Genomic DNA, 14,413 nt, shown 5'->3' with positions numbered 1-14,413 from the left:
CTGGAGAGGTGGCTCAGTGGATAGCAGCACCTGCTGCTCTTCCAGAGGTCCTAGATCTACTTCATACAACCAACATGGCAGCTCTCAACCACCTTTAACTCCAGTCCCAAGGGATCTGACACCCTTTCCTGTCCTCCATGGGTAATGCACACATGTGGTATAAATACATATATGCAAACAAAATACCCATACACATAAAACAAAAATAAAGGAAGATAATTTTAAAATAAATTTACAAAAACTGAGACAACTCTTGTTTTAATACTTGAAGTCTCTGCATAAATTGTGACTCATATATTGAGATCCCTTTGGAATTGCAGGTATGTGCTCTCTTGCCTAGCAGGTCTATTTGTAATGCTGCTTTCTAGTTAAGAGTTGAGCCCTATCCACAACAGGCTATTCCCCCTGAAAACTACCTGTGAAGGCCTCTGTTGTTTCTTTCTCAAGGGTCATTGGACAGACATTTACCTCGCCCTCGATGGCCATCAGAGGCATCTGGAAAGCACTCTGCTTCTGGTAAGGGGCCTAAGGACTTTCCAAGCCTCATGCACGAGGGACTTTCAAGTAATACTTCTCAGAGCCCACGGCAGGGTGAGTCTAAGTTGTTCTCCGGCCTCTTGCAGACCCAGGTCCAGCTCCTGTGATGAACAGCAGCTCCAGGAGCTCCTCCCCAGCGAAGGCCACGGATGAAGGCAAGGTACGCTCTGCAGGCAGATGAGTATTTCCTGCTGGTCTCCACCACCTCTCTTGTTCATATGTCTATTTGTTTCTTTAAAAGCAAACTGTTCCCCAAGAGCCTGACGGCCCCTCAGGTTCCAGCATGGTCCCTTTAGCTGAGCATCCAGTAGCAGTAAGTGTTTAGAGATCGAGGGTCAGAGTGGGCTTTGGTTTTGCTTGGTTTGTCCTTAGAAAGGTTATGAAAGCATGATACTCACCTTGCTCACCATCTGTCTAGTGGCAGTATCACTTCAGTTCTCCTTGACTTTGGAGTGTCACTGAGCCAAAGTGGTTGTTGGTGTCCTAAGTTACTAATCAGTGTAGAGCATTTGCTGCAGCCATTACTACAGAGTGAAAAACCATCAGTACAACTTATGCTGTGTGCTTTGTGCTGAAAACTCTTGTGAGTAAAATAAACTCACTGTAAATCACATTGCTCGGCTTATCTGCTCGAAACTGTGCCATTGAGAAACCCCTACATCTGTGTACCTGGCAAACTGTTTTGAATGATAGGAAATCAGATAGCTTACGAAAAGAAACGTGTAGCATCTGTTGACTGGTCCTGAGCCATGGCTGTACAAGTTCGGTGTTGACAGAAGTGCTCTCTTCTGTGACACGTGTGGCTGTTGCAGTTACTCAGCCTTCTGTGCTACATTAACATAATATGGAAATTCCTGTCCTGTAGTGTTGCCAGCCAGTGAGGGTCATTCCTGGAGCACCATCTTTCTAATTACAAACATGAAACGGGAAATATTGTGGAATGGAGTACAGGGTCCCAGGAATGTGCATGTTTTGAGAAGTCTTTATCCAAGGCCAGTATGGGTGAGACTTCAGAGACGGGAGACTTAAATTATGGAGGCTTTGGAGCGGCACAGCCTTGGAGTGAAGCTTGGCATTTGAGTTCCAGCTTGCCCTCCTACATGCAGTATGACCTACAGCAAATCAGCTCCACTCCTCTTGCCCTTCATGTTTAAAGCAAAATAGTCAACACAGGCTGAGATCTGAGAATTTGGATACTATGGCAAAGGCCTACTGATGCTACCATGAATGGTTGCGCTTACTGCTTGTGTAGAAAATGGATTTTCATTCTGTCCTCTATTCCTAATATGCACATATGGAATCACAGTGATGAGTATTTCTTTTGATATGGATTGCAGTGGGTATGGCATGGGTATGGTGTGTCACAATCACTTCCTATAAAGCCGGTAGTCCTCTGGCTTTTCCCATTCCTGTGCAGGAATTAAGCGGTGACTCGAGTCACTGCTTGCAGCATCCTTCTCGCCTCTCCAGTTGTCATGGGCAACGTGAGGTGGGGGGTGGTGTTACGCTGACAGTTCTTTGGACAGGTGCCAGTTTACTAGTCTTGGTATTTTATCATATAAAAGCATTTCCAAACTCTTACTTGCTTCTTTTCTACAGGTTAACATGGCTCCCAAAGGGCCCCCTCCGTTTCCAGGGGTGCCTCTCTTGGGTGGCCCTTTGGGAGGCCCTATACCACCACCCATTCGATATGGACCACCTCCTCAGTTATGTGGGCCTTTTGGGCCTCGGCCAGTTCCTCCACCATTTGGTATGATAATCTGAACAGTATTGATTGACTTGTAAAACATGCTCATCCTTTCTGTTCCTTGCTAAAGTAGTTGCTACCATAGAGCTTTCCAGGTGAGGATAAAACTGCGAATACATTGTACCCTATCCTCAAGCTTCCGAGCACATCTAGGTACTATTTAATCTCCCTAAACTGAGTTGGGCGTGGTTAGACAAGGTAAGGGATCATTTAGGGAAGCCAGTAATGTTCCCTCTGCAGGTGCTACATACTATGTTTGGAAAAGATGGGTGACAAATGCCATAACACCCTGTACGTCACAGATACAAACAGAAACATAAGCCACTGGTCATAGAATATAGACAGGAAAGCTAAACAATCCCTTCTCACTGGGACTAGATAGAAGAGAGGTGTTGCAGAGAATATCATAGCAACCTAGTCAATGTAGATCAGTTTGAGTCCAGCTCCTTAATGTATTTTGGCCACATGAACTTTCAGTTGACACTGGTAGGCAGTAACATCTCCTTTACCAACGTGGTTGCAGTGAATGTGTGTTTCACAGTGAATCTGTGTTTTCACTATCTTCCTGGCATGGCTGTTATTCTAAGTGGAGCTGTTCTGAAATTGCAGAGTGAAAAGAAAACTTGGAATTAGGCAGAGTAGTGTTTAAATCGGTCCTTTGCTTAGTGGCCACAGACTAAACTTACTAAGTCTTACTTGCCTTAAAGTCAGTGAGAAAGTCACTTGACTTTCTATGGCTAAAAAATTAGTAAGTATGTTATTGCACTTGGGATGATTGCTCACTTACGCGGCTCTTGTGTTCTAGTTGCAGGCATGCGCCCACCAGTGGGCATAAGAGAATACGCACCAGGTGTTCTGCCTGGGAAACGGGACCTGCCTGTTGATCCTCGTGAGTTTTTACCAGGGCATACACCATTTAGACCTCCAGGTTCACTTGGTCCAAGAGACTTCTTTATTCCTCCTGGTACTCGATTACCACCTCCAACTCATGGTCCTCAGGACTACCCACTGCCACCACCTGCTGCAAGAGACTCACTGCCTTCTGGCCCAAGAGAGGAAGCCCCACCTGCTTCTTCAAGCAGTGTCCAGGACCATTCACAGGCTTCAAAACCCAGCCCCTAACTTTGACCTCCATCATGACTCAAGAGAGAAAGTGGACAGTGCATAATTCATTACAGCAAAGGATTTCATTGGCTTCAAAACCTGAAAGGTTTTTTTTCTGTTTTTTTTTTTTTTTTTTAGTACTAAGCTGCCTTGGCAGTCTGCATTTTTGAGCCAAACAAAAAATATTATTTTCCCTTCTAAGTAAAAAATCACCTCTTAAGCTAGTGTCCTTCCAACTTTGAAATGTGCAATAAAGAATACCTGTGTTTAGTTCATGTAACATATGTAATTGCTAAATGATTTAGAATATCCTGAAGTATGAACATTTCCTGTGGAAATGCTTTAAGAACACGTATTTCCATGGCCTTGGTCTAGTGCGTGTCAGCAAACACGGAGCAAGGCATCAACAGCTCTATCTGTGTCTCAAAGACTGTTACGCTAAAAAACGTTTACTCGATCATAAACTCCTGTTGCTAAAGTTCTTTGTAGTAATAGTTCATAAATTTTGTTTATTAATATTTTCCAAGTGTCTGCTGATTCATTGGGTTGTTTTGAGACATGTATCATTTGGGAAACCTGACAGCTGGGCTTCTGGAACTGCAGTGCTGAGTATACACACTCCACGTGACATTGTTAAGTTCTCTAAGTCACCACTGAGCACTACGGGAATCTTCTCTTATTTAAGTAAGTCGGCAGTCCCGCTCGTCCTGATTCTGCTGTCTGCCTGTTTGGGAACGATTTTCTGAGTATGCGTTTGCATTAGTATCAAGAATTATTTGGGGCTGGATGTCATGGCGCACACCTTTAATCCCAGCATCTGGGAGGCAGAGGCAGGTGGATCTCTGTGAGTTACAGGACAGCCAGCGCTACATAGAGCCTGTCTCAAAAACTGAGGGGGGAAAAAAGATTATGTAGGCCAGCAAGATGGCTCAGCAGACACCTAACTGCCATGCCTGACAGCTGGAGTTTGATCTTCTGGATCCACCCAGTGAAAACAACCAAATTCCACAAGTTGTACACACTTACACCTCGAAACATAGGGAAAAATGTAAATTATAAATTTATTTGATATGATACTTTGTTGCTTTTTAAACTATTATTTATTTATTTATTTATTTTAAGTTTTCAAGACAAGGTTCTCTTGTAGCTGCTCTGGCTGTCTTGGAACTTACTCTGTAAACCAGGCTGGCTTCAAACTCACAGAAATCTGCCTACCTCTGCTTCTCAAGTGATGGGACTAAACGCATGCACCACTACTGCCTGGCTTAAGACTATTCTTGCCCTAAGGGTGGATAACAAGATAAAAATCATGTGCCATGACTGTAAAACCATTTCTTTTTAGAAATGTATATTCTATCCTCTCTCACATCACCTTGCAGCTGACTTTCAAGAATATGACAAGAAACAATCAGGAGGTGCCACGAGGACGAATGACCGCAAACTAGGAAACTTACCTGTGTTTTCAGTACACAGCTATGGACTGAGTTCAGTTACATGGTTGTTTTGAGACAGGGTCTCATTTTGTAGCCCAGCCTGGCTTCAGACTCTCAGTAATCCTGACTCAGCTTTTTAGAGGCTGGAATTTCAGGCTTAGTCACCTTGCCTAGCTCAATTCTTTAACAGATTCTATTCTGAAATTAATCAAATATAGGTGCTTTTATTTATAAATCAGGTAAGTCTAGGACTCTGACACTGCATCACATTTAGTCTTGCACCCCTTTTACACTGTCTTCAAAACAACTGGTTCAGACAGTTTACTTACAGTCACTAGCAGAGCCTTACTATGTAAAGCCATAAAAGGGGAAAACTGCTTCTGTGACACTGCAGTCTCTGAAGTCCTGTGAAGTCACGATATTGAAACCTAGGCCATATCATGCATGTCACTGTTGAGATGTTACATCCATGGGGGATTTTGAAAAATGAGCAAAAGCTTCAATGTGAAATAAAATGGCCAACAACTGAAGACATGATATACAAAGACAGGCTCTCCGAATGCAGGAAGTTCTAAGGGGTTTGCATGTCTTCCACTAAGAGCTCAATGCGCCTTGTCCCAATCTGGAATCACCAGAAGGTTTTATATCTATAAGAAAATGCTACAGGGGCCGGGCGGTGGTGGTGCACGCCTTTAATCCCAGCACTCGGGAGGCAGAGGCAGGCGGATCTCTGTGAGTTCGAGACCAGCCTGGTCTACAGAGCTAGTTCCAGGACAGGCTCCAAAGCCACAGAGAAACACTGTCTCGAAAAACCAAAAAAAAAAAAAAAAAAAAAAAAAAAAAAGAAAAAGAAAAAAAAACGCTACAGGATAGTATATGTCATTAAAAAAATTTTTTTATTCTATGCATATATATTTTGCCAGCATGTATGTATGTGTACCACATGTATGTCCAGTGCCCATGAGTCCAGAAGAGGGCACTAGATCCCCTATAACTGGACTTACAGGCAGTTGTGGGCCACCATGTGGGTGTTGGGAATTGAACCCTAGTTCTCTGAAAGAACAGCTCTTAAAAAATTATTTATATTTTATTTTATGTGCATTGTATTTTGCCTGCATGTTTATCTGTGTGAGGGTGTCAGATCTGTGGATCTTTGAGTTACAAACAGTTGTGAACTGCAATGTGGGTGCTAAGAATTGAACCCAGGTCCTCTGGAAGAGCAGCCAGTGCTCTTAACCACTGAGCATCTCTAGCAAGTGCTCTAACCTCTGAACCCCCTCTCTCTCTGTCTCTCTTTCTCTCTCTGAGACAGGGTTTCTTTGTGTGTCCTGGAACTCACTCTGTAGACCAGGCTGGCCTTGAACTCAGAGATCTGCCTGCCAAGAGCTGGGATTAAAGGCATGTGCCATCACTACCGGCTCTGAATCATCTCTTAAGCCCCAAGCATACGCCATTTTAAACCAAATATAAAAATAAGACTAAATTGCAAACACAATCTGAATGTATGTCAACTTCCTCAAGATACAAAATAGTGAAGTTAATATAATTTCAAATTTTGCTTTTTTTTTTTAAGATAGGATCTCATTTATGTAGTTCAGGCTTTCTCTAACTTCATATCCTCCTGCCTCTGCTATCTAACCAAAGTTTAGATGGCATTTAAAGTTAAGATTATACCACCTAAGAAGACAAATAGTAAAGCTAAGTACCCCCCCCCTTAATTCAAAACTAGGATACTTCCCTCTAAAGCCCTTTGATTATCCCATATAACATAAACGTCATCAGCAAGACGTAGGGAAATCTTCATGTAGCACATCTGGGCAGTTGCGAGTCTGTCTACCATTGCTTTCCCTCAGCCCCGTCCAACTGTACATCCTGTGCTACAAAAGCCCACGACAAGCTGTCACCTACAGATGGTACAGAGGACGTCACACCTCTGTTGAACCATTTTTTCATTTCAAAAGTTCCTGTTTCAGAAGTCGCCTCCAGCTAACTGTGTTTCTGGGCTGAGCAGCTAATACTCGGACTAGGAGCAGTAGCTGAGCTTGAAAGCATGCCTGCTAGGGCAAAGGCGATTGTGCGACAGTTTCTCCCACTGCAGTGGAAACTCGACTTGGGAAATGTGGAATGCTCTGTGCTAACTGCTTATGATGGTTATGCCCTTCATGTCTGAATTAAACTGAGCTGATCACATGATGTTCCACTAAAGCTCTTTAACCCTGATGGCAGGCACCTCTGTAGTTCACATAAACATGCTTATGTGAAGGATCGGGGCTACAACACAGAAAATGACCACTTTGCTATTTGTCTTATGGTCTGTAAGAAAAGAGAAAGGACAATGTATAGTCTTTGCTACATTTTAATAATAGTAGGTTTTATGGGGTTAATTTTTAGGTCTAGTCAGTAACATCAGACAGAAGGTACTGAGTACTATCCACGGTACACAGTACTGACACAGGGTACAGAGTACTACCTCGGGTACTGAGTACTCCCCAGGTACAGAGTACTGCCCAGGGTACTGAGTACTCCCCTGGTACAGAGTACTGCCCAGGGTGCTGAGTACTCCCCTGGTACAGAGTACTGCCCAGGGTGCTGAGTACTCCCCAGGTACAGAGTACTACCCAGGGTACTGATTACTCCCCAGGTATAGAGTACTGCCCAGGATACTGAGTACTCCCCTGGTACAGAGTACTGCCCAGGATACTGAGTAATCCACAGGTACAGAGTACTGCCAAGCACCTTAGACCCTTCACATGTCCCAGAGATGTGGCTCTTGCCCCGTGAGGAGCTTACAGTCGTGGGATCCACAACTCAAAGCTTAAGAGTCGGATAATGAGTTAAGGCAAATTCTACATCCCTTAGAGCTACTGTAGACGGGATTGTTTCAGCATTTGGAATTAATCCAATCAAGATTAATTTGGTTGTGGATTCTTTTCATCCATCTAGTCAACTGTGGCCTTGTAGGTGCTGAAAGCGAAGACTAGATTTCTTGAAGGGCAAGGCTAAAATATCACTGAGATTCCTTACTTGAAGAAGCAAATATATTGAATGGTGTGGTGGAATTATACTATTTAAAAACAGGTCCAGTGTTGACAGTGCAGTCTCCTTATGCACTGCGCACTGAAAAGTGAATATTAAAATATGTGGGTTCTATGTCTCACCCACAGAAGCCTCTCACAAATCTTAATGTTCTGTGTAACAACATCATGTGCTCTGAAAATCTTATTTATGCCTCGTTACATCAAAAGTATATAGTCAATTTAAAATAAACTAATGACCTGCATATTTTCAAAAGGAATGAATGACTGTATATCTAAGTAGGAAATAAATGGCAATTACATCTACCTATATTAAAAAAAATAAACTATCTTTCCAGATTTTGCATACTAAGGAGAGGTATGCGGTCTTAAGGTCTCACAATGGGTTGTCAGGAAAGCAGCAGTTATCCGCAGTATCTTAACATCTGACCCAACTCTTCCTAAATGATGCAGTTTAAAAGATATTGTAAACACATTAAAGACCTGGAGTTGTTCTGAGATGGCTCCAACGTTAACCCTAGAATCTACCAGGAAGAAGAGCAGTGGAGCAGATAATCCACCTGACTGTACATGTGCTCACTTCAGGAAAACAGTCTGGTCATCTGGGGAACACCCCACGTGGGATTTTCATCTGGCCAGGGCACACTTTCCATGCAGGAGATCTATGGCATTCGGCTAGGCCACTTCTAAAGAGTACCTATAAGCTTCCAGACAGACTTTCCTGGGCAATGTAGCTAGCCCAATTCCTCTCAGAGCAATTCCACCCACCTCAACCCAGAGTGTGACATTCAAGCCAGAAGAGCATACTGGAGGAAAAGCGAGCAGAAATGTAAACTCTAGCACATTCTTATTGCTGCATTGTCTGAAGTTCAGCACATCGACCACAACAGTACTGTCTGGGAAGCAGGGGCAAGTAGTGGAGATGAGAAAATAGACGATCAATTGCACAATTAATAGAAAGGTAAAAATGTTTCAAAATCTATAATAAACCTGTATCCAAAGGATAGGTCACTGATGTGCTGAACTTTTGAGTTTGGGGGTCCGGCTTTGCAACGGACTTGTTGGCCAGCTGGCATGGGTAGGGCTCAATTCCTGCCTGTGAAGAGTGAATTGCTACACGGAGCTATGATGGTTTCGGAGTGGTAAAATTCACACAAGTTCCAGGTTATTTGTATCAGGATCATTCCTTGTGCAAAGTTTGATGTAGATGAAGATAAAGTGGTTTCTTGGTCAATAACTGTAATTTTTTTCTTTTAAAGTCAGTGGGTTTCTTGTATCTGGAACCATAACAGAAAAGAAATTATTGTTTAAAATACTCTGATTGACCCCCAAATTCCATTTTCCATGCCCCAAACTTACAATTCTATTACAATTGGCCCAGGTTTAATTTCATCCATCTCCATGAAGGCAAAACACTTGGTGCTGGTAAACCTCTTTTTAGGCTTGTAATGTTTGAACTCAAAGAAGATGGCCGCACCTGTGAAATTGAAAGACACATAATCCATAGGCAGCACCTGCTATGTTAATTAGCTTTCTTCCTTACCAGAAATATATGAACAAGAAAAGGTCTACGTAAGCCACAAAGTAACCTTACAGTGTGCCGAGGTATCCCAAATTCTTCGCTAACATTTCTCCATGTCAACTGACCCTACAACATCCTGAGCAAGACTGCCTCAAGAACAGATCACTAAAGAACATGGGATAAGGCTAAGATGGCTCCGTGGTTAAAGTACTTGTCACGCAAGTGTGAGAACTGGAATCCAGATTCCTCAGAACCCATGTAAACGACAGGAGGCTGTGGTGGCCTGCCTACAATTCCAGAACTTGGAGGGAGGAGTCAAAATTCCTGAAGCAAATTGGTTAGCTATACTGTATCAGTGAGCTCTGGGTTCAATTGAGAAACATGTCTCAAAGACTAAGAAAGAGTACAGCCATGGACCTCAACATTCATATGTACATACATGTTGGTACATACCTGCATACAAGTGACCCCCCCCCCAACTCATGCACACCATTGTGCTGGATAGTTTTATGTCAACTTGACATAAGCTAAAGTCATCTTGGAAGAGAGAATCTCAATTAAGAAAACGACTCTAAAAAGTCAGGTTGTAGGCAGGCCTGTAAGGCATTTTCTTAGTTAAGTGACTGATGGGGGAGGCTGTGATGGGGGAGGGCCCAGCCCATTGTGGTTGGTATCATCTCTGGGCTGGTGGTCCTGGGTTCTATAAGAAAGCAAGGTGAAGCTGGCTGGTGGTAGCGCACGCCTTAATTCCCAGCACTCAGGCAGAGGTAGGTAGATCTCTGTGAGTTCGAGTCTAGCCTGGTCTACAAGAGCAAGTTCCAGGACAGGCTCCAAAGCTACAGAGAAACCCAGTCTCAAAAAAACAAAACAAAAAAAAAGTTGAGTAAGCCATGACGAGCAAGCAAGTAAGCAGCACCTCTTTGTGGCCTCTGCATCAGCTCCTGCCTCCAGGTTCCTGCCCTCTTTGAGTTCCTGTCCTAGTGTCCTTTGATTATGAACAGTGATGTGGAAGTGAAAGCCAACTTGCTTTTTGGTCATGGTGCTTCATCGCAGCAATAGTAACCCTAACCAGCCCAACCACACACAGAGAAATTTCAAAACAAAACAAATTCAGGAACAGGAACACAGTCCACAGAGTAGAGTGCTAGGCAGACTGTCAGCAAAGGGTCCTTTTTCAACATTTAAGCTCAACCAGTTTTGCTTCCTCCTGAACAAATCCCTAAAGCCAAACAACAAAAGTCATGTGCTATTAAATGTTACCTAACCCTGCTTTAGAGTCCAAAACTGCTGACGTAGACATGTGCTATGGAAGGAAGGTGTAAAGGCAACAACAAGCATTTGTGAGGATGGTACACAGTTACACATCTCCAAAGACCAACGGATAAGCTCTTTACCCTGAAGGGAAAACCAGCTAGGATTAGGGATATAAATTACCAGTGGGGGGTGGGGTGGGGAGGGCGCTGGATCCTGTCTTTAAAGACTGAAACAGACATCTACTTTAGTGACAATATAGTTTCTAACTGATGAAGTTTAACAATGTTCTGAAATGTGTCAAAAGCCCTGGCACTTGGGTGCAAACAGAGCATCTCACAAAACAAGCGAAAATGCCCAGTCACTCAAGACACATCCAGAGAGGGAGAAACGGGCACACTTACCCTGTACTTCCTCACACAAGAGCATCACAACAGTTGGGCTACTGGGGACCAATTTCCCTAAGTATAAGACCCTACCAGATCCACACTGGTGTGGCATCTCTTCTTACTCCTACAGCAATAGGAGAAACATCTAATTCTCAGATCACTCTTCTCATTCCCTTCAGTCAGGGAACACATTTTCTCATAGTGACTGTAGGAAGCCAAAGCATTAGCAAAGCTATGCTTGGAAACCTAAGTCCAAACATCTCACTATCATTCTTACTTATCTGCATTATCAGAAAACAAGATGGAATGACGGAAGTCACAAAATGATCCCACACCAGTTCAGAATTATGAATAATAAAAGGGTTATTTCAGGGAAAAACTTACAGATCACTATCCTAGATAACAGTCCTGTGCACAAACAGAAACAGAGTCTAGCAGCCAGAAGTAGGAGTGGGCACACACTTTACAACTGCTTTTAGAATATCAGAGACCACACCCAAGCAGGCTGGTACCTTAAAGGCTATTGGCTGAAGGAGTGAAATGTGCTTCCACAGCAAAAATGTTTACTGCAGTCTTGTATGAAGAGTTCTGTATCCCATACATTTGTTAAAAATGTAAAATTACGGTATCCTAAGATGACTGAAAGACTTATAAACACGAGAGTTCATTGGAATTAGCATTACTTAGAACTATATTGACTAAAATTAAGTTCAAAACCAGAGAAAAGGAACAGCGATGTTCTGAATATAGTTCAAGGATTCATCAGCCATCAGGAAAGAAGTTAGCCCAAGGATTACCACTGTCTTCCTTCACATCACAAACTGGTCTCAAAGCAACGGGAAGGCACATTCGGAGTTGCAATCTCTTCCTTATTTGAAAAGCATCAACACTACAGATTCTGCAGGAACTGTTTTTAAAGGCACTCACTGAACACACACTTCCTACAGAGCTTGGCATCTCAAACTGCAGCTGAGCCTCAAGTGAGATAAGGGACTTGAAGGCTTCTCTGTAGAGAACACCAACAGGTCAGGGGGCAAATGGAACTGCAAGTATTTATTGCTAAGACCTGTGCTAGGCTGGCAATGCACTTCCCTGTGCTAAAAGGTGGCTCTTTCTTGTCCTACCTTCCCACCAATGAGCTGCCAAGTTCTGGTACTTTTCTACTCAGTGTATCCAAGTGGAAGGAAGGGAACAGAGCATCATGAGGAGTTCTAGCTTCCCCAACTCATCAGAAAGAGAAAAACTTCTATACATGCAAGTGTATGCGTGAGTGCGTGCGTACAGCATGTGTGTGTGTGTGCAGCAAGCACAAGGTTAACACCAGTATATTCCTCAACTGGTTTCCCACATCACTAGAGACAGGATTTCTTCTTTTTTTTTCTTTTTTGGTTTTTTGAGACAGGGTTTCTCTGTAGTTTTAGAGCCTGTGCTGGAACTTGCTCTTGTAGGCCTCAAACTCACAGCGATCTGCCTGCCTCTGCCTCCTGAGGGATAGGATTAAAGGCGTGCGCCACCACCGCCTGGCTAGAGACAGGATTTCTTACTGAAGGTGGAACAAGCTTGGCTGAGCAGCAAGCCTCTGCTGTCTTAATCTTCTAGCATTGGCAAGCTGCCATGCCTGGTTTTCACACAGGTGCAGTGCACCTAGTCCAGGTCCTCCCACTGAGTCATCTCCCAGGCCTAAGATTTTACTATTGAAGAACATTACATTCTAGTGCCATTGTACAACCAGATAGCACACCACCTAATTTCAACATTTAAAAAACATTACTATTTGGATTTCTTCAAATCAACTAACCAGGTGACACTGACTTCTTCCAGATGTGGGCTATGATGGGACCACTGTGCATACCCTCCCAAATAGTGCTGTTCATAGGAAAAGAAAGATTGTGGTCACAAACCTTTGGTTAATTTTTCAATGTGTTTCTGGAGCTCAATGTCCACATTAAAATGAACATATGTATCTTCTTTTCTTGAAGCCACAGGAGTATCTTGCACAGGAGTTAAATCTATCCCATTCAAATCTAGAGAGAAACAAGTTTCCACTTAGGGGCTATCACATTACGGGTACCGTTTCCTGTGGAGGTGAGATGGGGAGGGATTCTGGGGCTCACAAGGAGCCTCCCTGAATGAACAGGGTCTTGGGAACTGCTGCTCTCCACAGCTGTGTGGGGGAGCTGAACTGAGAGGATGGGAACCCACAAAAGGGAAAACTAAGTTTGCAGGAGATCAAATTGGATCTTTAAGAGGGGAAAGAACTTCCTGTTTGCTGAGAGCACAGGGCATTCTATTACATGCAGTAAGAACCTGGACTGAATATACTTTGCTACAATGTGGCCCTTGACCCCTATTTTGCAACACTGATCAAGGGCATGGCTGGAAAGGCTTTAGATCTAGAATTAAGACAGACCTCCTGCACTGTACTCAAGTCAGATGGGCATGAGAGCTGCCAAAACATCCCTTTCATCAGTAAAGAATTTTCTAAGTAGTACTTCCATTCTGCCTATATTTCCTAAAACATAACTGATTTACTACAACCAGATGGTATACTAAGTTACTGGGTATGGCTTTAATTTCCTGGATCCAGGAACCCCACTTAATCAAATTCTGCATTAGGCTTATTTAACAAATAAGTGTTTATATATTTATTATTTAACAAAGATGTCTTAGAAAACTACAGTAATTTGGTACATGTTATTATTGGAGTTCTTAAAAGATATTTACACAAAATCCTGTTTCAGTTCAACAAACATGTAAAAGTAACTTAACACCTGCTACATATCGTTCAACATTTCATGTTTACTGAGTACCTTCCTGAATGAGTTATTTCATTTTGCAGATGGTTTATAAACAATGTATGGAGCACAAATACTTCACACATTTGATAGTTATCCATGTTCTCAACCTGTGGATCATGACCCCTTTGGGGTCAAACACCCTTTCATGGGAGTCACATAGCAGGTTTCCTGCATAACAGATATTTACATTATAATTCATAACAGTACCAAAATTACAGTTATGAAGTAACAATGAAATAATATTATGGTTGGGGGTCACCACAACATGAGCAACTGTATTAAAGGGTGGCAGCCTTAGAAAGGTTGAGAATCACTGCCTTAAAGTATTACCGTTGTCAATTACAACCTATGCTTATTAAAATTATTTTCTGTGGCTAAATTCCTTTTTATTTTAATTGTTACTAATGAACCTATGCATGTGAATTTATTTCCACAAGTGATGAAAGTAGCCTCTATTTATTTTCAGCCCACATCTGGTTCTTTGGTTAGCTTCAAACTGCAGTTTAATGTTAATCACTTGCATGAATTATGTAACTATTTCTTTTTTTAAAAAAATATTTAGTTATTTATTATGTATACAATATTCTGTCTACATGT

General features: G+C 42.6%; 2 protein-coding genes across 6 annotated transcripts in view; one reads left to right on the top strand and one right to left on the bottom strand.

Moving 5' to 3' along the window:
- The window catches only part of Mia3 (MIA SH3 domain ER export factor 3), a 41,725-nt gene extending 37,816 nt beyond the window's left edge, over nt 1-3,909 (top strand). For 2 of the 4 annotated variants that reach the window (XM_075989379.1, XM_075989381.1), the window contains 4 exons: nt 448-516; nt 624-697; nt 2,137-2,287; nt 3,090-3,909. In XM_075989379.1, the coding sequence (XP_075845494.1) occupies nt 448-516; nt 624-697; nt 2,137-2,287; nt 3,090-3,406 (611 nt within the window). In that variant the 3' untranslated portion in view covers nt 3,407-3,909. Of the gene's footprint in view, nt 1-447; nt 517-623; nt 698-778; nt 851-2,136; nt 2,288-3,089 lie in introns of all 4 variants that reach the window. The other 2 variants (XM_075989378.1, XM_075989380.1) reach the window with 2 other exon arrangements.
- Nucleotides 3,910-7,161: 3,252 nt separating this feature from the next.
- Aida (axin interactor, dorsalization associated) overlaps nt 7,162-14,413 on the bottom strand; it is a 45,243-nt gene continuing 37,991 nt past the window's right edge. For both annotated transcript variants that reach the window (XM_075989385.1, XM_075989386.1), the window contains exons 8-10: nt 12,920-13,042; nt 9,216-9,333; nt 7,162-9,133 (exon numbers count right to left, since the gene is read on the bottom strand). In XM_075989385.1, coding sequence (XP_075845500.1) covers nt 9,037-9,133; nt 9,216-9,333; nt 12,920-13,042 — 338 coding nt within the window. In that variant the 3' untranslated portion in view covers nt 7,162-9,036. The remainder of the gene's footprint in view (nt 9,134-9,215; nt 9,334-12,919; nt 13,043-14,413) is intronic.

The sequence above is a fragment of the Microtus pennsylvanicus genome, chromosome 10 (assembly GCF_037038515.1).
Source record: "Microtus pennsylvanicus isolate mMicPen1 chromosome 10, mMicPen1.hap1, whole genome shotgun sequence".
NCBI lineage: Eukaryota > Metazoa > Chordata > Mammalia > Rodentia > Cricetidae > Microtus > Microtus pennsylvanicus.
The sequence above is the reverse complement of the archived record's forward strand: the minus strand, read 5'-3'. Positions and strand labels throughout refer to the sequence as shown.